Here is a 16,476-nt window from a genome sequence, read left to right as displayed (position 1 = left end):
GAGTCTGACTTACTGGCTGGAGTGGCCGGAATTCCTTTGTGCTGCCCTTCAGGTGCTCTCCTGCTGACCTGCGATCCCTCTTCAGGCTCTGGGCATCTATTGTTGGCACTGGCATTAAACTGGTAGGAGTGGAATGGATTGAGGTTCCCCTCCCCTGGCAACTTTAAAGCCAGCTTGGCTGGTGAAGGTGTTGTCAGGAAAGTAAAGCCCAGTTTGGATGATATTTGGTGTGAAACAGCTGGTGTATATTTGTATTTAAAACAAAAAAAACCCAAACCACAACACTGAATCCTAGGGATCTGGCAGCTGGAGAGTAAGCCAGAAGGTCCCAGCCATTGTTAGTCAAGGGCACCAGTGCTTGTCAAGTGATATCTGGTGCATGTTTTAGTACTTTGCTCTCCATTCTTTGAATTGCTTTCAGCAGTTGAAAATAACATCAGAGGTTATTCACTGAGAGTCAGGAATTTGAGACCTGTTGTGTAGGCTCATTGGTTTAGATCTTATTCTCCAGTGTGTTTCTACAGCTCACAGCAGTTAAGTGTTCTGTATGATTGATAGGTTTATACTGCTATGATAAATATAAGAAGGTTAGTAGATGTTGGCAGCCTCTCTTTGTGGAGGAGTAGCATCACTTTGATCTTAACTGCTAAACCAATTCTTTCCTAAGATTATAAAAATTGTTCGAAGCCTGAATTAAGTTGTGGAATGAGGGAGCCTTTCAGAAAGAACTGGGAGAAGAATGTGTAAAGCACCATCAGGAAGTGTGGGGGTTTTTTTGGCAACTGTCTCTTGCAGTGTCTCTGAAATGTACCTTGAGAGTAATAGGTTTTTGCATTGTCTTGATTATGAGACTCTAATGAGAGGAAAGTGGTATGTTTTTTTTTGTGGTGGAGTATGTTTTTTTTAAATTTTTGTTTCATGGTGGTTTGGTTTGGTTTTGTTGTTTGTTTTTTTTAAATTTTGAATCCAAACAAGTAAGACATGTTTTAGACTAGGAGAAAAAACCCTCTGTGGTTGGTCCTAAAGTCATGGCGTAACCCCTTATGCTAGGATTGGGAGGCAGACTTCTGGGGAGCAATTAGTTGTTAGATTTTGCTAGCAAAACCATCTTTGGCTCTTCCCATGTCTTGTGTTTACAGCCCAGTGCCTATGAGGAGGTGGACTGGTGCCTTGAGTGTACCACAGAAATCCCTGATGCCCAGGAGCTGAAGGAGTGGATGACTGTGGGAAAGGTAATTTTTTTACAGCTCAGTACTTACCAGCCTAAGACCATGCAGGACTGCTCAGCCTGAAACAATTGTCTTGTCAAAGAGTTGAGGAATAACCTGGACTGGAGGGAACCTCTGGAGATTACTAGTGCAGCTTCCTCCTTAAAGCAGGTCCAGTTAGATCAGGTTGCTCAAGGCCTTGTTTGGTTGAGTTTTGAGTAACTCCAAAGATGAAATGTCATAACCTGCTCCGGCATCTGTTTTAATGTTTGATAACCCAGAGGACAAAGGAAAATTTCTGTATGGCTAATTGGCATTTCTTGTTTTGCAGCTTGTGTCCATTGTTTCTTGTCCTTTCACTGCCCATATCTAAGAGTTTAGCTCACTCTTCACTATGTCATGCCATTAGGTACTTGTGGACAACAACAGGATCTCCCTTTCTCCACTCTGAACAAACTGTTCTCTCAGTCTCTTCTCGTACACCAGGTGCTTCTGCACCCATGTCATCTTGGTGGTTGTCCTGCTGGGCTAGCTTCAGTATGTCTGTGTTGTACTGGGGAGTGCTAAACTGGATGCAGTATTCCATGTGTCGTCTCAAGATACCTAGTGGGAGAATAATTCCTCAGCCTGCCGCTACACTTTTGCTAGTACAGCCTCTTATGTGGTTGGCAGCATTCATCCATTACTGGTACACATTGCATTCTGAAATGACTGATACCATGTTTGCTAATTGTTAACTGTGTTCTTGTCCTGTTCCAGAGGAAGATGGTGATTGAAGATGAGACAGAGTTCTGTAATGAAGAGCTCTTACGTAATGTCCTGCAGTGCAAGGTGAGTCCCCTTCATTAGAGAGGAACTGAAGTTTTGGGAAAGCAAGTGAAATAAATAATTGAAGAGGATTGGGTAGTTTGCTTAAGTGATTGGCAAGAGCTCAGAACATCCTCTTTCGTTTCCTGCCACTGGTATGACCTAGCTCCTGGTTGTTACTGTCTGTTCAGCAACCTGTTTTACACCTCAGCCTTCAAAGAGATAAATGAAAACAGTCTCCCTTTCTCAGTCCAGCTGAAAAGCTGAAGACTTGTATAAGCTAAGTAAATGAGCTCCTTTTTGTTTCTTGGGTGTTCCGTCTTCCCTCTTAGATTTTATCATGCCGTTGTAAATTGCAGTGGAGAGCGAGCATATGCATACGCGTGAGAGAAATACCTTAGGCTGGGACTGCTTTTGCAGTGGCTAACCATATTATCAGGCTCTGGAGTGATTGGTACAGAGTTCTTTAGTGTCACTAAGTTTGCTTCAGAAGTGGAGTGGCTTAGAAGAAGGGTGAATATCATTGTGATGGAAAACCACTCTGTATTGGTGAACTAAACCCTGCACAGAGTTTGCTGTCTAAGGAGAAAGAAGCATGAGGAGAGGAAATACTCGTGCCTACCTATCCCTCAAGTCTGTGCCAGGTCCAGCTTAATTTTGTTTCTGTTTGTGCAGAGTGTATTTGATGAGCTGGATGGAGAAGAAATGCGTCGAGCCCGAACAAGGTCTAACCCCTATGAGATGATCCGTGGAGTTTTCTTCCTGAACAGGTTTGCAGAACTTCTGGTAGTGTAGCCCCATTCCCATTTATGTCCACTTTCAGCCTTGGAAGCCAAAGCTGAAACTTAATAGATACCTATTTACGTGTTCACAGGGCTGCAATGAAGATGGCAAATATGGACCATGTATTTGACTACATGTTTACAAACCCTAAGGACTTCCATGGGGTGAGGGCCTCTCTTTAACTTTCAAGCAGCGGTGCTTTCTCAGAGAATGGAGAAGGTGGGGAGAAAGGAGAATCTTTAGGATACTAGCTGGGAAAACAGGTGCTTGAAAGAGACTTTCATGACTGAGTAGTGCAGTTTATGGTGTATCTTGCTTGACTGATGGGAGCTGTTACTGGGTCAGTAGAACTTCCTCAGTTTCCTTTTGCAGAGGCCTTTAATAAAGGAGCAAGGTGCAGAGCTGCTCTACTTTGCTGATGTCTGTGCTGGTCCCGGGGGCTTCTCTGAGTACGTCTTGTGGAGGCGGAAGTGGCATGCGAAAGGCTTTGGCATGACCTTGAAAGGACCAAATGATTTTAAACTAGAGGACTTCTACTCTGCTTCCAGTGAGCTCTTTGAGCCTTATTATGGTATGTACTGCATGCATGAGTGTTACCTGATGTTTTTGCTTATGCTGCAGCTTCTGTATTAGAAGTGGGGCTGGTATTGATACCAGCATGGGGATCTAAGAGAAGCCTGTTTTATAGGGAACCATTTTGCAAGGTAGAAGGGGGCTGTCATCTGGGAAAAAGATTGAGATTAGTGAGCTTGCATATCAAGTCACATTTCCGCCCTGATTTCCTCTTTGCCCTGGGAATGCATAATCGTTGATACTTGAGTGCTTTGCTTATCTGAATGTAGTGGAGTGCTTTAAGATTGCTTGACAATATTTTTCCTACTTCACTGATGTCAGCCTGAAACACAGTGAGTGAGGTGACTTATCATAGAATCGTTTGGATTGGAAGGGACCTTAGAAATCCTCTAGTTCCAACGCCCCTGCCATGGGCAGGGGCAACTTCCACTAGACCAGGCTGCTCCAAGCCCCATCCAACCTGGCCTTGAATGCTTCTAGGGATGGGGCATCCACAGCTTCTCTGGGCAACCTGTGCCACTGTCTCACCACCATCACAGAAAAGAATTTTTTCCTAATATCTAATGTAAATCTACTCTCTTTCAGTTTAAAACAGTTACCTCTCATCCTGTCACTACACTCCCTAATAGAGCTCCCTAATAGAGTCCCTCCCCAGCTTTCTTTAGACCCCCTTTTAGGTACTGAAAGACTGCTAAAGTCTCCCTGGAGTCTTCTCTTCTCCAGTCTAAACCACCTCGGCACTCTCAGCCTGTCTTCACAGGGGAGGTTCTCCAGCCCCCTGACTTGCCCAAAGATCTGTTAGCAGTGCCAGCGGTAGAAACCTTACTTGACTGGCAGTATGCTTCTGTGTCAGACCTCCCTAGCTCTCTTTTGATAGTTGATCTTGGGCTCTTAGTAAAGGTAAATAAAACAGATTTGGGCTAGAGGCTGTATCTGGATCACTGTGACTAAATGTTTCTTAATCCAAAGAGGTTTAAGCTATTATGTTTTACCTTACTTTGAAACAGACTAAGCAGGTGTACACAGACAGCTGCTGCATCTCACCTCATGGATGGTAACTTGTTAAGCTTGCTGATAAGTTTGAGCCCTCTGTCTGCATAGCTTCTAGAAATAGGAAGAGAAATACAAGGATTGCTAGCATTCCTGTTGCTTAGTGCATGACGGAAACATGAGTTTGACTGTCTTGTAGAGAGGGGAGGGTGTTTGCTTTTCCATTGTTGTGCTTCCTTCTCCACCACCCAGCACTTTTGACACCTGACCGTGAACTCTTATAGAACGGTTTGTGCTTCAGGATTAGATCTGTTAAAGCAAAGGTTCATGGCAAGGGCAGCAAGGCAGATAAACACTTTGTTTTAATGGTTGCAGCATTTGGATCTTCATAACTCACTGCAAACTGGTGGTGTTATGGAGAAGGAGATACCTGGAGAAATGAATAACCTGATGACTTTGATGCATTTTCTTGATTCCTTTCTGTCTGTTACACTATAAAGTCTAGTGAGATGTGTACAAACTGTCCTCCAGTGATAGGAGGGAAGTATACTGCTGTGACACCTGTGTTGTGAAGAATGGTAACAAATTCTAGTGTCACTTCACTTACTGACAGGCTGGTTGATGAGGAATTTAGTTATCAAAGCACTATGATGCATCCTGATCTCTGCTGCTTGCTAGTCCTCCAGTTCAGTTAATAGAAGCTGTAGTTGTAGAAGATTTATGGGGACTAATACCGAATAGAAGTTCAGGCTTCTTCAAAGTCAGAATTGGTGAGCTCTAGAATACACCTTAGATTAGCTTTCTGAAACACCCAGTTGGGAGACAATGTACCTTTCTTTAAAGAGAGCCATATGGGAACAATTCCCATTTCCCTTTCCCTACTCCGTTTATAAACTTCTTTGCAGGTTTTTTTATAGGGGTTGCTTTTTTAAAATTCCAGATTACATTGTGTTTGGCAATAGAATATTGTATTTCTTTGGAATGATTTGACTTCTTAGCAGAAGGTTGCCAATGCACAATGTAAATAATTTTGCCTTTTCTGTAAAAGCATGTTATTAACAAGTGAGCTGTGCAGTGAGATTGAGCCTTACATTTTTAGTATGTTCAGTATTCCTGTAATGAGAATATTATGTTGTCACGTAGTCAGTTCTCGCCTCAGGGGAGGGCAGTGAATGATTTGTTTTTCACTGAGGCTAATGTACAACTCATCATTTGAGCATGGTTATTATATGGCTTTGTTTAGCCCTGACCACACTGGGCAAAAAGCTGGATAATTTTACTAAATTAACAAGTATCTTTGGTGGTGAACAAGGGAATGTGTTATTGCTTATTCACCTGTCAAGGTCTGTGTAAATTCTGACTCAATGTTGATTGATTACAATAGATCACCTGTACATACTGATCTTTTGTCTGTACTTGCAAACGTGTTAGTAATTGTCTCCTCTCTTCCCCTTAGGAGAGGGAGGGATTGATGGAGATGGAGACATCACTCGCCCAGAGAACATTACTGCTTTCCAGAATTTTGTTTTGGACAATACTGATCACAAGGGAGTGCATTTCTTAATGGCTGATGGGGTTGGTCCATGTCTTTTTCCTCCTGCACTAATGACCAAAACTGATACCTAGTCTGCATATAGTAGGATATTTGACATGTGTCCGTAGTTACAATGTGAACTTCTTCAAGGCTTGCCATTAAAATTCCTGGTGGCAGTGTAAAGAAACAGAAATTATCGTGATTCTTTGATTTAGCTGTACAGAATCCTTTGCTTGACCAATAGATCTGTGGAGATACTAATCATATGCTGTGTGCTTTGCAGGGTTTCTCAGTGGAGGGTCAAGAGAATCTGCAAGAAATCCTAAGCAAACAACTCATGCTTTGCCAGTTCCTTACAGCACTGTCCATTGTCCGGACAGGTATTTTTTATCCATTAATTTTCTTCCTCCTTCTCTAAGGTGTGGGTGCCATTGTGGAAGGACGCTGTACAATATTTATTAACATGCCATGAAGTCTGCTCTGCAGTGAGGCTAAGTTGCACAGAATTGAGTGTGTACGCATACATCCTGAGATGGTTGTCATGAAGCTAAGAGAACTGGGGCAGAAAAATAAGATTGTCTGTTTTGCTTTTAATTGAAAGAATGAGGTAAAATGCATTAGTTTAAAGCTTGTACAATGTGTTATGTTACGTAGCTGTCTCAGGCTAAGGTCACTAGTGTGATAACTGGACACTGTATCTGAGTTTTATGGCACTAGCTGGACCAACTACTTCCTGAATATTCTAGCAGGCTGGTTGGAACAGACAGTGGTGTTTATCCAGTTCATCCTTTCCTCTAACTTGTGGCTTTTTTCCTTTAATTCTGCAGTCTCTGTGATCAGAACAAGATGATGCCTCATGTAGTCTTAGCTGTACCTCACTGTTGCCAAATGATGAATGTTACAGCCTTCTCTGGTTTTGATGGCTCCTCTCTTCTGCTGAGTTTAGTTAGCAGTTGGTACTGATACAGAAGATAAAAATGCTCATTATGTTATTTACCTTTTGCCTTATGTTTAGAAGCTCCTTAGCAGTAGTCTCAAATGTGATAGCGTAAAAGGAACAACCTTCTCTAAGTCCTTCCTGTCTAGACAGAAAATTGACTGCTTTTTCCTTGGGGAAATTGGAAATCTTGTTTGGAGGCAAGGGGTAACATAGACTCTTTTCTTTCTAGATGGTGAGTTATTCTGTTTAGGTAACATTGGTTAGTTTTCTTCTCTGACTTGAGGTTTCCTGTTGCACCTATCAGAGCTCCTCTTCCACTGAGGCGTTTGCATAGCATGCTGCCATGCCACAGGGCACAGTTTGGGCCTGGAAGGGGAGGACGGGGGCTGTATAGAAGGTTTGCTCATGAGACGGCACGCATACTGATTTGGTTCTGGTCAGGGAAATGCTTTTCTCTTTGCAGCAAAATATGGGGTAGAAGGTTCGTGGAGCCCCATGGGCCCACTTCATGAGTGTGTTTTAGATACTGTTTGATTATGCTGAAAACACTCTTACCAGTTCTGCAGAAGACAAAGTTACTGAGGTGCCTGATACCTCCTTGTTTCCTTATAATCTGCTGGTATCGGTATGCTTCCTCTCTTTTCCAGGAGGACATTTTGTCTGCAAAACCTTTGACCTGTTTACTCCCTTCAGCGTGGGACTTGTTTACCTGCTGTATTGTTGCTTTGAGCGAGTGTGCATATTTAAACCTGTGACAAGCCGCCCTGCTAACTCAGAGAGGTGAGATTCTTGAGCACAAGGGACTACTAAAGAAACCCTGTCCTCTAAATACAGTCACAGATGGATTTGGGTAAGTCTAGTGGAAGCTCTGTGATCTGCCTTGATTGGCAACTGTCTTGGAGGAGTAAGCATTTTAGATGCTTAGCAAATTACAGTGCTTGACAAGGTAAAGAAGATACTTGCCAAATTACCCTTCTGGGGAGAAAGCAGTAGATATATAACAAATTCTGTTTTGCGTGAAACAACTATGGTTCCAATGAAGCTAGAGCATATGTGTGTTATCGTTCTACCTGTCAAGTTTAGCAGAATCTATTTACTACTTGATGGAGATCTGTGGGTTTTTTCAATAGAGTTGAGCTTCCCAGTGTAGAAAATTTGTCATGACTTTGTGATAGGTGAGATTGCACCTTTCTAGGGGTACCCAGGAGGAAGGAATTCCTGGGATTTGGGAAACTGCCCTGAAAATATGAATGTGGCAGGAAAGTTGGCTGTGTGGGAGAACTGAACTCCCATGATCTCTCTGCCTTGCTCTGCAGGTACGTGATATGCAAAGGGTTAAAGCTAGGGATTGATGATGTGCGGGACTATCTCTTCATGGTGAACATCAGACTCAACCAGCTGCGCAACTCTGACTTGGATGTGAATCTTGTTGTCCCATTGAACGTGATCAAAGGCGACCAGGACTTCTACGATTACATTATTCGGTCCAATGAAAAGTGAGTGCCCTTGAGCAATGAGGGCTGCTGGCTGTAGGCAGGTTAGCCAGCATGGCTTTCAGTTGTAGCTTCTTGCACTCAGGGAGGTACTTCCTGGTGTCGCTACACTGCTCTGCTCCCTGAGGAGCTTAGTAGAGCAGAGGGACCCTGTACAGAGAGAAACACCGTATGCTGTTAGTGACTCTTTGGCCTCAGAGTACTGTGTAGAAAAGAAAGGAGGCTACAGCCTCATTCTTTACAGTGGTCTTCCTGTCACTTTGAATCATGTTGGCAACGATTCCTCACTGCTCTGATCTAGACTGGCTTCCTCCTGTTGTCCCAGCACTCTTCCTTGTTTTGAACAGTAGAACAATCTTTGTAGTGATTAACTTGCTCTCTGACTGAAACTTGCCTTCTCTTTCAGCCACTGCAAAGTTCAGATAAAGGCACTGGCCAAAATTCGTGCTTTTGTTCAGGACACGTGAGTATATTCCTCTGGCTTTCGGTGAGGACTGAATTAACCTACTATATAGGAATTGCTTTGCCCTTCTTTAATGTGTTCTTGGTTTGAGCTGGTACTTGACATGGCCTTTGGAATCAGGAAAGCGAATAGTGCTTTTAGGTAGCTCAGTTTGTGTTTCTCCACGAGTTATTTGCAGAAACATGGGCAGCTGGAAGAGTCTTGAAAGTCGATGGTCTATTACCACCCTTGTCGAGAAGTCTTCCATACGTTGCATGATTTCTGATTACTGTAAGTGGGCCTGCTTCTTAGCAGGAACGTAAGCAGAAAAGTAACTCCCGGCTGGTATGTTCACTTCTACAGTAACCATCTAAACTGGGTGTATTTCATAGCTCTTCATTTTCTAGGAGCAGTTCAAAGCATCTAGGTTACACACCTAAAATTATGTAAAGCTTATGATTTGAATTTCTTGTGTAAAGGTAAAGCCATTGCGGTGTATAGCTTTTTCCCTGGTGTGACTTATCTGTGCAGATATAATACGTAGTAGAAAGCCGAGTGAGTCTGGTAGCCTGGAATTACCTTAAGAATTAATCCTAACGTTGGCACTGGTTTTTTGCGTGGCCTTCAGCCAGTCTTCATTGCTATTGCTATTTATAAACAGGGCTGTGTACCCTAGTTCTTGGAGATTAACTTAAGTTCATACTAATATAACTTCTTGAAAATATTGATGCCCAGTGGTACGTTCATGGGATGGAGTTGTGGCCGCTAACCAGTAGTGCAGACCGTGAAGCAAAGCTAAACGGGGATTGGAGATGGGTGGAGGGTGGGGAGGGAAGGCAGCATCCTCTTTTGTATAACCTGTTGAAGAACAGTGCATGTTTTTCATTCCCAAGCCAGACACTGAAAGATGCAGGTTTCGTAGGGCTTGGATATGTAATGCTGCAAGAGCAAGGAGGTTTCACCTTCTTAACAGTCTGCTGTCTTTATCTAGGACACTGATTGAGCCACGGCAGGCTGAAATCAGAAAGGAGTGTCTCCAGCTATGGGGGGTAAGTAAGCTGCCAAGCAGGGAGGTTGTGAAGGTGTCCTCGCTATGGTGAAAGAAGAATGGAACTACAGTACAGATAGGACTGTCTAGCCAAAGGTTTAATATGTTGTCTTGTGGGAAAGTCAGCGACCATTTCAAGTTGTTTATGTTGGCAAACAGGGTGTTTCTGATTTGTTATGTCCATGGCTTAACTGAGCAGGCTTCTTTGCTGCAGTTGAGAATGTTTCATCATACGCAGAGTGAGCTCAGCACCTACTTCCCAAGCAGCAGAGCTCTGCAGGGGGTGGTTTTTTTTGTGAGTCTGCAGTTTCTCTTCCCTGAGGCATTGACTGCAGTGGGGCCATAGATATGGCAGTCAGTTTCACAGGCTAATTGTATGTCTTTGATTAAATAGTATTTCATTGTATCATGCATGAAATAATAGAAGATTTAATCTGAAACTTTCTGAAGTTGCTTGTTGTTTCCTGTGAGATGGGATATACCTACAATAAATTTGCAAAACACCTGAGAACTTTTATTTGCAAAATGAGCTCTCCAGTAACTGGAATCCCAAGAGCAGGAGTTTCAGGGAGCAGGATGTTCCATCATGTACTGAATTCAGGAAGGTTCTTATGAATGTGCCAAAGAATTACACTAATTGCCATTTGTTTGGATTTGGGTTTAGATTCCTGATCAGGCCCGTGTTGCTCCTTCATCATCAGATCCCAAGTCCAAGTTCTTTGAACTGATCCAGGTGAGACGATGAAGCAGCTAGTCATAGAATCATAGAATTGTTTTAGTTGGAAGGGACCTTAAGGATCCTCTATCTGCAACCCCCCTGCCATGGGCAGACACACCTGCCACTAGACCAGGTTGCTCCAAGCCCCATCCAAACCGGACTTAAACATTACAAGGGATGGGGCATCCACAGCTTCTCTGGGCATCCTGACCCAGTGCCTCACCACCCTCAGAGTATAGAATTTCTTCCTAATACCTAATCTAAATCTACCGCCTTTCAGTTATAGCCATCACCCCTTGTCCTGGATTATTGTTTCATGTAGAAGTTGCATTTACCTACCTGTTGATGTATTCTGTCTAATTTGCCTATGCCAAACTTTGCTCTTTAGGGCACGGATATTGATACGTTCAGTTACAAACCCACTCCTCTGAATTCCACTACACTGGAGAAAATTCGCCAAGTGTTAGATTACCGGTGTATGGTATCTGGAAGTGAGCAGAAGTTCCTCTTGGGGCTAGGGGTAAGTGCTGAAAACAGTCTGGGAGTTTTGCTGGTTAATTTCATTGCTGCTATTTTGTCTTGCGGTTTCATCCCATCCTTTCCTGTCCTCAAAGGCCAGAAAGGATCCCCATCAGCAGGCCCTGAGGCTGATACACATTTTATGTTTCTTTCTCCTGACTTCACTGCTTTTCACGCTAATTAACGCTGTTTTTGTAATCGCAGCCTGTGAAGAGACCTGTACTCTTACTGATGTCTCTAATTATCTTCACTGTCCTTTTAAAGGTGTTCTATTTCTGGTTCTTTGTGTGGGTATGAAAAGTCATTGGCAGATTAGCATCAGTGGTTTTGTTCCTTTGCTGTCGAGATCAAAGTTTTCCTTAAAACTTCTGACAAAGAAACTGCCTGTGACAAAAAGATTCTCTGAGGGCTGCTCTACAGTTAATCAATGGTCTCTCGTCCACCCCTGTCCTCACACTGAATCTGACTCTGCCTTTTACACACAGAAATCGCAGATCTACACCTGGGATGGCCGCCAGTCAGATCGCTGGACAAAGCTGGATTTAAAAACTGAGCTGCCACGGGATACCCTTCTCTCTGTGGAGATTGTTCATGAGCTGAAAGGAGAGGTAGGAGGCTATTCTCTCCCTTATCAGTGGCCACAAATACAATGAGCAGTTTTGTCCCATTCTCGGTAAGATACTGCAGAACAAATGTTTCGCTGTGTCAGGTGTAAGGTTTTTTTGTGTGTGTGATTCTTAGAGAAACTGTTTTGGATTAAGCTCCTTCTTTCTGTCCAATGCTATGAGCTTTTAACAATATTTTGAGAACACTTTGGACCTGCTGCTGTTGCCCTACGTGCAGCAGCACATAGGACGTTGCCAACATGACTTAATGTGTTCTGTGGCTCTTCAGGTACATGACTGCTCAGTAGTGATTGCACGCTTTGGGAAAACGATTCTTGTGGTGTATTCATAGTGTAAGCTGTTGCTACCTGGGAGTTTGGCATCTCAAATGAGGATGCTGTAGCGTGCTGGGCTTTGCCTTATCAGGTATCACAGCACAGAGAGAGCTGGTGATGGCAGCTGTGGTCCTGCTCTCTCTCATTCCCGAGATACAATTGTGTAGTTGAGATACACCAGATCCTGGAGGATGGCATGTTACTGTACAATGGACAGCAGGGAATTTGTGTGCTTCTAATAGCTGGACAGGTGCTTTCTGGCTAGAAGAGAATGTTGTCCTGTCAAAAAACGGGTTATAAATCGAAGCTGAAATAGCAACAGTCTGAGTAGTAAGTCTCTGTATTGCCCTCCCTAGGGGAAAGCCCAGCGAAAAATCAGTGCCATCCACATCCTCGATGTCTTGGTGCTGAATGGCAATGATGTTCGAAAGCAGCATTTCAACCAGAGGTACGTAGGATCTGGAGAAGCTTCTTGTAGACTTTCATGTACGCTACATGAGTAGGAGTGACTAGGAAACAGTGTTCAATCTAAAAGCAGAACGCTGAGCACAGGGAGACAAGTGCATTCAGCGGAAACACTACTATAAAGATGAACTGTGAATGAACCCGCTCTGAAGTGGAGTGCGTATAGCCTTTTCCTACTGTACCTTCTCTGTGTATGAGGGCAGGTCTAGCTCCTTGCTTGGTCTGGGGTGAGCCAGGCACAGTCTGCGTAAGCTGAGCACCCTGGAAATATGAATCGGCACAGCTGGTAACTGGCTGAGGGAGAAGGATTGAGCCCCTCTGTTTCTTTCCTCAGGGACACGATGTCTCTACTAGTCCTCATTCCTGCTTATATCAATGTGTTTGTCAGCATGTGGGCTTGTAGAGGAAGCTATGGAGACCCACCCTTTCCTAATGGATAACAGCCAGTATCACTGGGCATGGAAGTGGGAGGGCAGGGGGGGGGGAAAGTCTTGCTCTGTACCCATTTGGGCTAGCAATGGAAGCAGTCTGCATGTACTGAAGTGTCTAATCAGTTATTCTGCTGAAACTGTTACCTACCTGCTGTGCCAAATCTTGCTAAATTGCTGGATTCTCCTCCCATTCTCATTCAGGATTCAGCTGGCGGAAAAGTTTGTCAAAGCTGTTTCTAAACCTAGCCGGCCAGATATGAACCCCATCCGGTGAGTGACGACTCCCTCAGCCTGGTGTGCTTTGGTTTCAGGGTGGTGGAGGATGAAGATGAGGAGCTGAAGGAGAGTTAAATTTCAAATTGAAATTCACAGTTCTGTTATATTCAATGGAAATAAGCTAAAAGCCCTTTAAATATCTAACATAAAGGTTGATAGTGGAGAAGCTGTGCCCTCCTTTTATATATCAGACAGTCATCTTTTCATCATAGGTGGACTGGCTGGTGCTGAGTTCAAGTATGTGTAGATCTAGCACCCAGTTAGCTTAATCATTGCAAAGACTTCTATGTCCATGTCTGCCCTGAAGGGTCAGCAGCAGTACAGAGATGCTGACTGTTAGTAGGTGAATGAAGTGCTGACCAGCATTTACAATGTCAGAACGGTTAGCCTGAGGAGAAGGCTTTAGTTACAATCCCAAGGAAGTTCCTGACAAAGGGCTTCAGCTTTGGTTGCCTCCTGACCTTCCATTTAATTAATTCTGCTAAGATGACGCGAAAGGGCATCATTGTGTTGAGTATCAGGTACTGTGGACGAAACAGCTTCAGTTTCAGAAGCTAGAAGCACCGTGATACTGAGACAAGCTGGTGGAAGGGGAAAGAGGATGTTCTTGGTGGCTTAATGAAAGATAATGAGTGGGATGTCAATTAAACTCAAGACAGACCGTTGCAATAACTGGAGGAGCTCAAAATGTTGGGGAGGACTGAAAGTGAAGTGAGGAGGAGAGTTTTAGAAATGGGTTGTAGAGGGGTTGTTTGCTGCTCTTGTGAAAAGTTGTTCCAGTTGTGCTTTTTGAAGCCTGTCATGCTTGTAGCAGCGTGTTGGAAATGGGTGGCTGGGGTGTCAGATCAGAGGCAGTGCTTTTGAAACTTCCCGATTGTCTCTGACTCAGAACAACAAAAACAAAAGCAGTTTGACATAATAATAAGGGTGATGACTGCAAATCACGTTTATTTATTTTACAAAAAAAAAAGAAAAAAAGAAAAAAAGAAAGAAGCTGTTTTTACCTCAGGGTGACTAAGAGTTTGTGGTGTCCCTGCGGATAATAACACTAAGATCAGGCAGTTTAGTTTTACTGTGAGGCCAGCATGCCAAGGCCAGAACCTGCCTGGGGCTGACCTTGGTGAATTTACCTCATGGGAAAACAAAAGCACCTGACTTTCATTGTTCTTCCTCTTCTGTGTACTCAGCCTGATGTAAAAAATGCAGTTTCCTAAGCAGCGAGGATGCTGATATGCTGCTTACAGATCAGCCATGAGCATGCATGTGTCAATTTTTCTCAGGCCAGGAGAAATAAGGCACAGGAGAGTGAGATTGAGGAGAAGGGTGAACCTCAGTTATGCCTGACCACCTCATGCTGTACAAAATGAACTGTTTGACTGCACCCTGGGACAGGGGGACAGCTGGGACAGAAAAAAGAGGACAGTTTTAATATTTTTTTTAAATTGCGTTTTTGTCTTCCCCCTAGAGTGAAGGAAGTATACAGACTGGAGGAAATGGAGAAAATTTTTGTGAGGTAAGTGACCGGCACAAATGAGAGACTTCGGGGCCCATTGAGCTTATCGGCCACCAATGCCCAGGAATGGGAGGGATGTGCTGATCTGTGCTTCAGAAGTCCTGGAGAAAGAGGTGTTAGAGCTCATGTAGCTGGTAGCTGCTGTTTCTGAGATACTGCTGACTTGGAGCATCATCCGGCTGGGTTCTAATGCCATAGATGTGGCCAACACACTGCAACAGTAGGAGTGTCAACGGTGCTTGAGCTTGTAAGCAGAAGTGTCAGTGGCTTCTCAGTGGCTTGAAAGATTAAGAATTCATACCTGAAATGGTAACTCCATTTGGATTAAGTGTGGTAGATCATCACAGATCCTTCATTGCAACCCTCAGTTTGCTCCCTCATCTAGACAGCTCTGGCTGGTTTCTTTAGCCGTGTGGGGGAGGCAAGAGACTGAATTCTCCAGGATGTGATGATTTTGTCCTGTCATGTGCAGTGCTGTCAGTTTGCACTGTGATACTCTGGAGAGGGTGTGCAGGTTGCATGTTGTGTGCAAGAGGACGGTAAAGGAAGAAACGGGAAATCTATGTAATTGCCTTCTCTCAACATTTAGGTTAGAGATGAAAATCATCAAGAGTTCAGGAGGAGTACCCCGGCTATCCTACACTGGCAGAGATGACCGACATTTTGTGCCCACAGGGCTCTACATCGTGCGGACTGTTAATGGTAGGAAGGAGTCCCTGGTTTTATTTAACTTTTCTGCGTATCTTCAAGTAAAAAGTATTGGTGAGGCTCGCTGCTGTTGTAACGTGGTAAAAAATTAGTGGAAGTAATCCAATGGCTGGAGATGAACTCTTTGCATGTAATGAGGGTAGCCTGGACTTGGTTAAGGCTTAGGGTATTTATATGATAGGTTTTTCTGTAGTGAGTTGATCAGCTATTGTGTGGCTAATTTAATTTATTTACATGACTGACTTTGCTATTGAGATCATAATTTTTTAATCAAGAACATATTTTTCAGAGTACATGGAAATACCCTATTTTAAATGCAGGGAGAAGGGCATTTTCTCAGGGAATAGAGAACATCTAGGGAAGCAGGCCTTCTTGGGGGAGGGAAGGAAAAAGGAGTAAGAGAAAGATCAGAATTATTCTTATAGATTCCTCCTCCTTGCTTGCACTACGTGTGTATTCATACTGTGCTTTTTTTTCCCCCCCTTTCCATTTTCTGTCTGATTTCTGTGGCTCTTCTGCAAGATCCCTGGACAATGGCATACAGCAAAAACTCCAAGAGGAAATTCTTCTTCAACAAAATGACTAAGGAAGCAACATACATCCTCCCTTCTGAATCCATCGCACCCTTTCAGTGAGTACAAGCCAGAGCTGAAGCTGTGGAAGGACAGCTGTGTGTGAGTTTGTGTGTGCCTCTCTATTCGGAAGGGAGTCCAGGGGTGCTGTGCTATGTTCTTCAGTTGTTTGCAGTGCAAGCACAGCTTGCTCACCAGCAGGGTATGCTGCAGAAGCTGGCGCCTTCTTAGACTTTCAGGAATCTGCTGATCTGGATTAGTGGATTTTGCAATTAATTGCTATGAATAACACAGATCTCTCAACTTTGTTCCCCTGTCTGCAGCAGAGTGCAAGTTGCTGAACCTCCCGGCACACAGGGAAATGGAAATTGAGCCCAGCAACTGTAATTTGCTGCATCTCTGTATTTTAAGATGCTTGATTGGAAGTTGGTAATTTACAAGTAAATCCCAGTTCATTTAGTCCAGGCTCTGGAACGAGTTGTAGGTAGCTAGGAGCTGTTTAAAGAGTGGGAGAGA

The 16,476-nt window shown here is 43.7% G+C and overlaps 1 protein-coding gene across 2 annotated transcripts in view; it reads left to right on the top strand.

Moving 5' to 3' along the window:
- CMTR1 (cap methyltransferase 1) overlaps positions 1-16,476 on the top strand; it is a 31,746-nt gene that overhangs the window by 10,881 nt on the left and 4,389 nt on the right. For both annotated transcript variants that reach the window (XM_056356997.1, XM_056356998.1), the window contains exons 5-23: positions 1,140-1,232; positions 1,968-2,039; positions 2,691-2,785; positions 2,890-2,962; positions 3,171-3,369; positions 5,818-5,936; positions 6,179-6,275; positions 7,483-7,615; positions 8,152-8,331; positions 8,735-8,791; positions 9,762-9,819; positions 10,483-10,551; positions 10,925-11,056; positions 11,541-11,663; positions 12,352-12,443; positions 13,093-13,161; positions 14,633-14,680; positions 15,270-15,382; positions 15,911-16,019. In XM_056356997.1, the coding sequence (XP_056212972.1) occupies positions 1,140-1,232; positions 1,968-2,039; positions 2,691-2,785; positions 2,890-2,962; positions 3,171-3,369; positions 5,818-5,936; positions 6,179-6,275; positions 7,483-7,615; positions 8,152-8,331; positions 8,735-8,791; positions 9,762-9,819; positions 10,483-10,551; positions 10,925-11,056; positions 11,541-11,663; positions 12,352-12,443; positions 13,093-13,161; positions 14,633-14,680; positions 15,270-15,382; positions 15,911-16,019 (1,931 nt within the window). The remainder of the gene's footprint in view (positions 1-1,139; positions 1,233-1,967; positions 2,040-2,690; positions 2,786-2,889; positions 2,963-3,170; positions 3,370-5,817; positions 5,937-6,178; positions 6,276-7,482; positions 7,616-8,151; positions 8,332-8,734; positions 8,792-9,761; positions 9,820-10,482; positions 10,552-10,924; positions 11,057-11,540; positions 11,664-12,351; positions 12,444-13,092; positions 13,162-14,632; positions 14,681-15,269; positions 15,383-15,910; positions 16,020-16,476) is intronic.

This window comes from Falco biarmicus, chromosome 12, assembly GCF_023638135.1.
Source record: "Falco biarmicus isolate bFalBia1 chromosome 12, bFalBia1.pri, whole genome shotgun sequence".
Lineage (NCBI taxonomy): Eukaryota > Metazoa > Chordata > Aves > Falconiformes > Falconidae > Falco > Falco biarmicus.
The sequence above is the reverse complement of the archived record's forward strand: the minus strand, read 5'-3'. Positions and strand labels throughout refer to the sequence as shown.